Source organism: Myxine glutinosa, chromosome 4, assembly GCF_964187855.1.
Source record: "Myxine glutinosa chromosome 4, kmMyxGlut1.1, whole genome shotgun sequence".
Taxonomy (NCBI): Eukaryota; Metazoa; Chordata; class Myxini; order Myxiniformes; family Myxinidae; genus Myxine; species Myxine glutinosa.
In genome coordinates, this window is record NC_136264.1 from 78311010 (window position 1) to 78321045 (window position 10036).

The 10036-nt window shown below is 46.1% G+C and overlaps 1 protein-coding gene across 1 annotated transcript; it reads left to right on the forward strand.

The window, feature by feature from the left end:
* The first annotated feature begins 4427 nt into the window (after positions 1–4427).
* LOC137425891 (protein FAM200C-like) lies at positions 4428–6603 on the forward strand. The gene is made up of 2 exons (XM_068114615.2): positions 4428–5752; positions 6216–6603. The coding sequence occupies exons 1-2, from the start codon at positions 4428–4430 to the stop codon at positions 6601–6603; spliced, it is 1713 nt and encodes a 570-aa protein (XP_067970716.2).
* The last annotated feature ends 3433 nt before the right edge of the window (positions 6604–10036 follow it).

Consider the following 10036-nt stretch of genomic DNA (forward strand, 5'->3'; position numbering starts at 1 on the left):
TGGATATGTATTAGGTGTAGATGATATGTTTTAATAAACGAATACAGATGTGATAATGGGGAAGAGCTCACTAAGATGAGCTGGATGATTTATGAAAGGAGATTTTAAAATACTCCCTGAGAATAGTAATATTTTGATAAGTACCAGGGAATTGGTTCTGGGTAGGTAAAAATTTGTTGAATTGATAAATACAAGAAATGGTAATGGTAGACCTCAATGTATCTTGACTTATGGAAGTAGAATGACGTAATGAGTGAATCATTTTATGAAACTGGTTAAATTAGATGAGATATTACTGAGACTCATAGAGTTATGATTCTTCCTCATGGAAGTTGGAAGACAGCTCCAAATCAATGGATTTATAATAACCTAAAGTATGGATGATATTGTTATGTCGGGAGGGTTGTCACAGACATATTGTTATGTCCGTCCGGGATGTCACGATAGCTAGAACCCACTATGTACCTTCAAGTTAGTATGTGTAGGTGTATGCCGGGATAATTGCGTATGTATTTCCTGTACGGGGACAGGAAGTGCTACGTAGTCAGGGCGATAAGGGTAACTTTGTGTGTTTTCCCACCCCTGTGGTCAATCCAATGTCCCTTTTGGCACCGCACCTAGACAGTAGGAATTCATGCCCCTAGCGCACCCACATTAATTAATTCCCTTCCCTTTCACATCAATGGAACAACACCCACCAAAACGGGCAGGCTGAGACACGCCCTGCAGAGACACACGATGAGAAGGGTGTTGTTCTTTTGACGTCATGGGGGAGGGCGGACGAATGGACGTCACGAGAGGGCGGGACGGGGGACGTGAGGGTAGTGACAAGGAGAAGAAGAAGAGGTCGGAGTTGGACACGAGGCAGAGCAGACGCCATTTGGGAGAGCTGAGAGAATTCAGTCGTGATAGAGTGCACCGGACATTTTTCCCTCTCGTTCCTTCCTGTCTTCGTTCCCTCCCATCTTCCCTGCGATCGGATCACGTGCTTGCATGGGTGGCTGTTGTGCCGAGGTTCGCCCCGTTGGTGGACGCATTCGTGGCCTCGTGCATACCATCGCCAACCACCCACGATCTCAAAAACGCCGAGCAGAGACGACAGCCCCAGGAACCGTGGTCCTTCGGACGGGGCGAGCGTCTCAGAGTTGCGGTGCGAGAGGACCGGGGCCGACGAGCAAGTCGCGTCGGGGAGACCCCTCCCGGCCCACGTGTCAGGGCCTAACTGTCCGAGGCCTGCACTATCTTGACGCAATGCTCCCGAGCGAGAAAAGCTAAGAACGCACCACACACACACATCCTCTTTGTTCATTTTGTCGTCTGCCCTGTGGTTTGTTTAAAAAGTCTGTCGAGTGGGAGTACTCCATATAGGGGGTTTAGAGCATCACATTTCTTTGTTCCCGGAACCGTTAATAAATCCTTGTGTTATTTTCCTGTATATATCTGAACGCAGTTTCCCGTGTGGTTGATTTAACAGGTAGTAAGACTGCAGGAGTCTCGCACCCCCCTCCATCCCACGCACTTTGGTGTAGCTTTTTGTTTTTGGAGTCTGCCATTGAGTTTTTGCCTCAAGGGCTAAGGCCTTCGCAATCGGCTTCCGTGACCGTCTGATTTTAATCAAAGACGGCCACACGGCAATATCTTTTGTTTGTGCTCGAAAAATAATAAAAATAATAATAGAATGCATTTATGGCAGTTAACGATAGCGGAATTTTACGTGCAGCCTCATTGTCCTGATGTTATGCATCAATATGATTAGAAATCCCAGGTTTTATATCTGGTGGAGTTCTCATATGGAAGTATAATTGCTTGGTAGATAAAAAGATACTGCATGTAAACAGCAACTTCTACAGCCATAAAGGCCAAACAAATTGGGAAAAACTGTAATTACATACGTAATTTGCAGATGAGTATATTGGTAAACCAATTTTGGTAAACAAACTTTATTTGGAAAATATTTCCAAAGGTCTATTAAAATGTTACAGTGTGACAATTGTCAAGGAAAAAAACCCCATTGGATGAATAAGATCTGTATTAGTACAACAACACAACATGCATTTTAAGGCCATTTTCCCTGCGAGAGCGGGGGTTAGCCTTGCGGTGCCCATGACAATCTTCTCCATTTTGCCCTATTTTCTGCATCTCTCCTTGTTAACCACCCCCTTGCCCGCATTTCTTCTTCCACCATCTTTAGCCAAGTCTTTCTCGGTCTTCCCCGTCCTCTACTTCCTTCTACATTCATTTCCATCACTCTTCTCAACCAGTCACTTTCATCCTTCGTCAACACATGACCAAACCATCTCAACCTGTTCCTCTTCACAGCATCAATCACAGGCTCTATTCCCATAATCTTTCGCAATTCATCATTTGTCTTCCTCTCTCTCAACGATACTCTGCACATCCATCGAACCATTCGCATTTCCACCCTTTCCAACCTTCGTTGCTGCTCTACGTTCATTACCCATATCTCGCTCCCATAAATCATAACACTTCTCACACATGCAGCATACACCTTTCCCTTCAGCTTCAACGACACTCCCCTCCTCATCAGCACGCCACTCAGTTCCCGAAACTTCTTCCATGCACATCTCACTCTAGCAACCGTTGCCGAGTCTGATCCACCTTCTCCATTCAGCATGTCTCCGTGGTAGCAAAATGTTTTCACACCTTCCAGCTTCACGCCGTCTCCAAGATCCAACTCAACATTTCCTCCATCTGCAGCTCCCTCTGTGCACACCTTACATTTGAATATAGCTGCCACACTGGTTAATCACCCTCTCAGACCACTACATTTTTGATGAACCCATTCAGCGCACATTGTACATTGAATGGAGTTCACTCCGACACTCTTCCTGCACACAGCACAGGGCCACTTCCCAGTTCTTTCCACCTCACCACATGCTTTACCACTTGCCATCACCTTTGTCTTTCCGATATTCACCTTCAGACCTTTTGTCTCCATACATTCCTTCCACTTGTTCATCTTTTCCTTCAGTCCATCCATACTTTCTGCAATCAACACCAGATCATCTGCATACAACAACTCCCACGGTAAACCCTCCTTTATTAGTACGATTGTAATTAGTACGATTGTAAGATCTGTATTAGTACGATTGTAAATAAAATGTCTAAGAGTTGAGGGATAAGGGAGCAAAATTCTATGATTGCATAAATGTTTACAAGGTTGAGATGAATATATTTGGAGGAGTAGCAGCTAAAATACTCCAATACCTATTTGTTGGATTGGTAATTATATTGACAATAGTTTTAGTGGTCGCTTGCTTAAAAGCTTTGGTGACAGTGTGTCTGAACAATATAACTAACCATGAAATGGTGCTGAGAGAGGAACCAAATGTGAACTCAAATGAGGAAGACCTTTATGGTAACTTGGAAACAGAAATAAAAAGACTGAATCACATACTGATACAAATGGACGAGATAGAGTCGGAATAATACCATAAATAGAATGTTACGAATTGTGCTAGTCTTAAAAGGCCTGTGATCTGATATCACCAGAAGTTTGAAACCCTGAAAATTGATGTGGCATAAAGCACCATTTTTAAAGATCAAATACTACGAGTAGAAACTATTAAAATAATTCCTCAAGGAAAAAAATCAAAATAAAATAAAAAGTGAGGAATCTATGATAATGAATACATTATGCATAGTTTGTGTGGGATTAGGTATTCCTGTTTGTGATTTTAGTTATATTTACCTATTATTAAAGAACTTAATTCCTCTTTGATTGGCATTACAAAGACTACATGATTTAATTTTTCGAACTATGTTAACCTGAAAGCAACTCTTTATAACTTTAACTTTAACTTTTTATTTTTATAAACTTTATGTTAACCTTTGTGAAGTATATGAATAAATATAAGCTTATGAATGGTTAAAGGAAAACAGCAAACTGTTGCATGTGAAGCTGTTATAAGATATACATGATCAGTTAGCACAGCGGTTCTTAACCTGGGTGTCGTGATGCCTATGGGGGTCGTTTGGGGTTTTTCTGGGGGTCATGAAGGGGTCATAAATAACATATCAATTTGTTGAGCCCATTTTTAGGAACCTAACAAAGATACATACCACACACAGTATTTTGTTTGCGTATGCGCGTACGTATACGCACACGAACTGTGTGTGGCCTGGATCATGTGTGATCGAGGCTCATGCTTGTCAACTGCCATGTGTTAGCGTTCGTGCATGGCCAAACTGTGAGTAGAGTAGGCCTTACATATACCCATTTTCACTATAATTTCACTGTGATTTTGCCTTTTGTTCGTGCATTCCGTCACATTCTCATCACCTTTCTCATGTCTTATTTTGCTTCACAGGTTGTGAACCATGTCTGCCAAGAAGCGCACGTATAGTGAAGCATTTCTCAAGTTCGGTTTCACAAGCATTGTTCAAAAATCCGTGGTCAAGCCGCAATGTGTTATCTGTGCCAAGGTTTTGAGCCACGAGAGCATGAAGCTCAGCAAAATGAAGATCCATTTGGAGTCTTGTCACAGCGACCTGGCGGAAGGGCGTGGACTATTTCAAACGAAAAGAAGCCGCACTCAAGGGTTCCCGCATCGATTCGATGGGTCACTGCGCTCGTCAAAATGAAGCAGCGCTGGAGGCTTCATACCGGATTGCTTATCGAATCGCACAAACTAAGAAACCTCACACCATCGGTGAAGAGTTTATCAAGCCATGCCTTCTCGAAGCAGCCAAGTTGGTGCTGGGGGAACAGCAGTCAAACAAGTTCAGGCAGATTTCCCTTTCGAATGACAGTCAAAAGTCGAATCTGGGATATGAGTAATGATATTCTGCTGCAAGTAGTGAGTGCTGTGAAGAGCAGTCCAGTGTATTCACTGCAACTGGACAAGTCAACAGATGTTGCCTCATGTTCCCAACTGCTAGTCTACGTTCGTTACCTCGACGGAGAAGCCATGAAGGAGGAGCACTTGTTCTCGGAGCCATTGACCACTACCACTCGGGTAGAAGATGTGTTCAGAATGCTGGAAGCCTTCCTCATCAAACATGAGCTTGGCTGGGAACGACTTGTCGGGGTGTGTACAGATGGGGCACCTTCCATGGTCGGATGCAAATCCGGCTTCAAAGCCTTCGTGATGGATGTCGCTCCCCATGCCTCCTTCACCCACTGCAGGATGCATCGCCATGCTTTACCGATGAAGACTCTCCCTCCTGGTCTTCAAGAAGTGCTTTCAGATGTGGTGAAGATTGTGAACCACATCCAAGGGAGCGCAACAAACTCAAGAATCTTCAAAGCGATGTGTGAAGAAATGGGCGCCGATTTCACTGTTCTGATATTCCACACAGAGGTGCGCTGGCTTTCGCGTGGTAAAGTTCTCAATCGTGTGATTCAACTTCGAGAGGAAATAGCGCTGTTCTTGGAGAGAGGGTGCACCGAGAAGGAGAATCAGCTTCATGAAAAGATGCAGGATGAACTGTTCGTGATGAAGGTTGTTTACTTGGCTGACTTCTTCGCCGAGGTGAATTCCTTGAACCTGTCACTTCAAGGAGACCTCTCAATGCTACACACGGCTCGTGACAAAGTGGCAGCGTTCAGGAGAAAGATTCACCTTTACCAGAGAAGAGTCCAGGACGGTGACACGACTATCTTCACTGAGATGACGACTCTCCTGGATGCTATGCCAGATGCTGAATGCCACTTCCACGAGGAGATCTCAACCCACCTTCTGGCAATTAGTGAAGCCATCGAACGTATCCCTCATCAAGTGGAACAAGTGTGCAAAATTTCAACATGATTGGATGTATGGTCTCGAAGCTATAAGTCTTTATTGTTGAAAGAAGAAGAAACGCACCATTTTGTCCTTCCAGGACGTCATCACTATCACACGATCTCCCGCGGTCATTTGAACCTCAAATAAAATTATAATTGAAGATGTGTCAATGGAAGAGGTATATTAACAAACAAATGAAACAGATTTGGTCAAATTCTGACTTTTTTTTAAACTCGATCGCATTTCACACAAAGTTGTGGGAAACTAAAGAAGAAGAAACCTCCTTTGGCTTCTCAGATAAAATAAATAATTCTGTCTGCAATTTCAGGTTAATTTTCTTTTAAAAATCGCTTTTTCTGCAATCATCAAGCCCTCACCGATGGCTAATGGCTAACCCCCGCTCTAGCAGGGAAAATGGCCTTTAAAATGCATGTTGTTGTTGTGTTGTTTCGAACGTTACTTCCCCAGACTGGACGACCGCTCTCATGATGAGTGGATCGTCCGACCCTTTTTCGTTGAAGATGGTGCCATCAGTGATACTGATGTGGCTGCGAAGGTTGAATTTTACCGAATTCGTGAAGATGCGCAGCTCAAACGTGACTTTATGGAACAAGAGCTCGCCACATTTTGGCTGAAAGTGAAGGACTGTCCTGTTCTTTTGAAAAGGGCCCTGACCCTATTGGTCCAGTCCCCCTCAACCTATCGCTGTGAGGCTGGATTCTCAAACATGGTAACTCTGAAAACGAAGGCACACAATAGGCTTATGATCGACGCTGACATGAGGTGCTGCCTGTCGAGCATTCGTCCTCGTTTTGATCACCTGAAGGCTGCAAAGCAATTTCAGCCATCCCATTGACTGAGTATTGGCAGACATGTTTTAATAAATCGGGCTTGCTCTGAACCATTGACACATGTTTCAAGACATGTTTTAATAAATGTAATAAATTTTTGTTTCGGGGGTCACGGTACTGACTGTTACGTGGTCCTCCCGGTAACTACCTGGTCTCGGTGACCCCCGGACCGTGAGAGGAACTCCGCCAGAAAGATCAATGATTTATACGCTTTCGTAACGCAATCAATATGAATTCCAGTCAATAAGAAACCCCACACCAAGGATCCGGAATAACCAATAATATTTTCCCCGAGCAATCAACAATCAACCACCATCAATAACCATCAACAATCAACAATCAATCACTAAGATTCTTAAGATGGCCATCTTATATGTGTGTGTCCCCTTTCCCCCACTCCCGACCCCTTGAGTACTCACGACCCCTTTTGTCTCTGTCCCTCACAATGTCTCTGGGCCCCTCCTGACCAAGATGAAGGTCGGCTTCTCCGCACACGGGCGGTTGAACGAACGCCTAGCTGACGTGCTCCCAAACGTGCACGTCTCGTACCGGGGACAGCTGCTGCAGCGCACACCTCCTTGCCACGCAATGGGGCAAAACCAAGCATGGCTTGCCACGCGCGCGAGGCCCAAGGTGCGACCCGTACGCGTCCTTGTAGACAGTGAGGCGAACTGTGCCGGACGCTGGGTTCCGTGCACGGACCCACGGCAACTTGACGTGTCAAGGGGTAAGTACCCTGCGCAGGTAACTCCTTTTGTCAGACGGGCTTTCAAACGTAGCAAACGTAGCGTCCTCCCCGCTGCTCAATATCGATACCCTCGCCTCGGAGCTCGGCGAGGAAGAAGAAGAAGATCGTCGCTTCTCCAGGACCTCGTGTCTTTTTCCTTCCGTTTCCGGTCTCCTTTTTCCCAGAAGGGCTCCTGACCCTTTAATCACAACAACCTTTAATCGACTACACATTGATACGCAAAGACCTGAATAGTAATTCACATGAATTCGTAACACTCCCCCCCTTCAACAAAGAAAGTTTGAACCCAGCGAAAACTTTCTTTGTCGGCCAACTTGGATAAACAAACCAGATAACACACACCCCCAAATCATCAGTTCCCCCCGGGCACCATTATCACTTAAAAATAAAGCAACAAAATTTCACCAAAACCCCTAGATTAATTCACTCTGGACCAAGCGTCAACCACTTCTAGTTTCTCTTGAATGACGGTTAAGAGGTGGTGACCAAAGCCCCAAAGTTAAACCTCTCGATAGCACTTTTTCGGGAGGCCCAGCTGAGTATTCCCTACATGGACGCCTTAAGGAATGTGGAGTTCACGGTTAGTCGGTGCAGGAAAGTTCACTACCTGGACGCCTTTAAGAACGTGGCGTTCACGGTTAGTCCGTGTAGGAGCCCCGGCTCGGCGGCTCCCCCGTATCTAGTGCTTCAACTTCTCCAGACTCCTAACGGTTACGGTGGGACCCCTTGTCCCAGCCGTTACTTGACTGGCGGTCTCCTTCTCGGCCAATGCTCTGACATTCATTCTTTCGGGAGGTGCCGTAACTCTGGGAGCCTCCATTGTAATATCGGCTGCTGCCAACCCCAAAACTACCGCCAAGTTGTCCTCTTCTGTAGACCTCTCGACGTCTACGAAATGCCTTCCCTACTGTTATGGTCCGACCCTCCAAATCCTTACCATTCCAATTCTTCTCTGCCTCCCTGGCGTCTCTTGTGCTGGCAAACGTGACAAAGCCGAACCCTCTTGACCGTTGCGTTTCCCTGTCTTTTACAACCCGCACTTCCACCAGCGGCCCATATCTGTTGAAGACAGAGGTCAGAACTTCTTCCTTTGTGTTGAAGTTCAGTCCCCCTACAAATAACTTGGAACTTGTGTCGCCATTCCGAGCTGGGGTGGTGTTATTTCCCCTGCGGGGCTCTTTATCCCCCCTCGGGTTACCATAAATTTGCCCCCCGGCCAAATCATTCCCGATAATCACAGATACTCCCTCTACAGGAAGCGTGGCTTGTAAACCGACGGTGACCGGTCCTGACACCAAATCGGATTCCAAATGGATGACATGAAGTGGGGCACTAACACAGCCACCGATCCCTTGTAACCGAACACTATCACCAGTTGCGGTACTCTTTGACAATGGCAAAATGCCTTCGAGCATTAAGGATTGATGGGCTCCTGTGTCCCTCAAAACCTGAACCGGTCTTGGGTTAGTCAAGTCTCCCTCGAGGGAGACAAACCCCTCATAGATAAATGGGTGGTAACTCTTCTGTGGGCGATTTCTTACGCTAGCCATCGCATTCGGAGTTCTAATAGTCGGACTCCGCTCTGGGTTGTCCCTTTTCATGAGGTAACAACTGGACATCAAGTGTCCAGGTTTCTTGCAAAAAGCGCAAGTAGGCCCGGAGGAAAAACTCGTGGTCTGCCTCGGGCCCCCCGAAAAATAAGTTTGTCTTGGGCCCGTAGCCCCCTGATTTCGAACCGTTCGGGTATCAGCGTTGTCCCCATAATCATCTCGAGGCCGCCGCCATGTATTGTCGTTCTCCGCACCTGCTGTTCCACACCTCCCCTGCGGAGATCTAGGCGAGGAGTTAGGTTTGTGGACCCCTATCCGGTGTGTTAAGGCATAATCATCTGCCATGGTGGCTGCGTCCCACAACTTTGGTACTTTCTTTTCCTGCAGGTACACTTTGATGTCCTCGTGGACACACTGTTGAAATTCCTCCACCAGGATCAAGTCACGCAATGTTTCGAAGTCTTTCCCAACTCCTTTTCACTCACACCACCGATCAAACATGTTTTCTTTCAGTCTGGCAAACTCCACATGGGTCTCACTCTCCCTCTTCCTGGCATTCCTGAATTTTTGCCGGTAAGCTTCCGGAACCAACTCATAGGCTTTGAGGATGTGCTTCTTCAATACCTCATAATCTGCACATTGGTCCATTGGTAGCGCCGAATAAATCTCTTGAACTTTCCCCACCAGCACACTTTGCACTAGTATGGTCCAGGCCTCCTCCGGCCAGTTTAACTGTCGAGCCACTTTCTCAAAGTGTGGAAAAATTTTTGCGACTTCGTTTTCACTGAAGGGTGGAACCAGCCTCACATGTCTGCCCACATCCCAGGTGTTCTGGCTAGGTGTCGACCCCGTCAGCAAGGGTGGTACCTCTCCCCGTTCTCTCATTAAATCCAGCTCCTTGAATTTAATCTCTTGCTGAAGCGCCAGATCACGTTCCTTCAACTCCCTTTCGGCTTTTCTCTCCTCTGCTTCGAGTTCCCTGGCAGCTCTCCTCTCCTCTGCTTTTCTCCCTTCTAACCTTTCCTGGAGTTCTCGTTCCACTCTCCTTTCCTCTGCTTGTTTCTCTTCTCTCCTCTCTTCTGCTTTCCTTTCTTCTTCTGATAACCTTTCCTGGAGTTCTCGTTCCACTCTCCTTTCCTC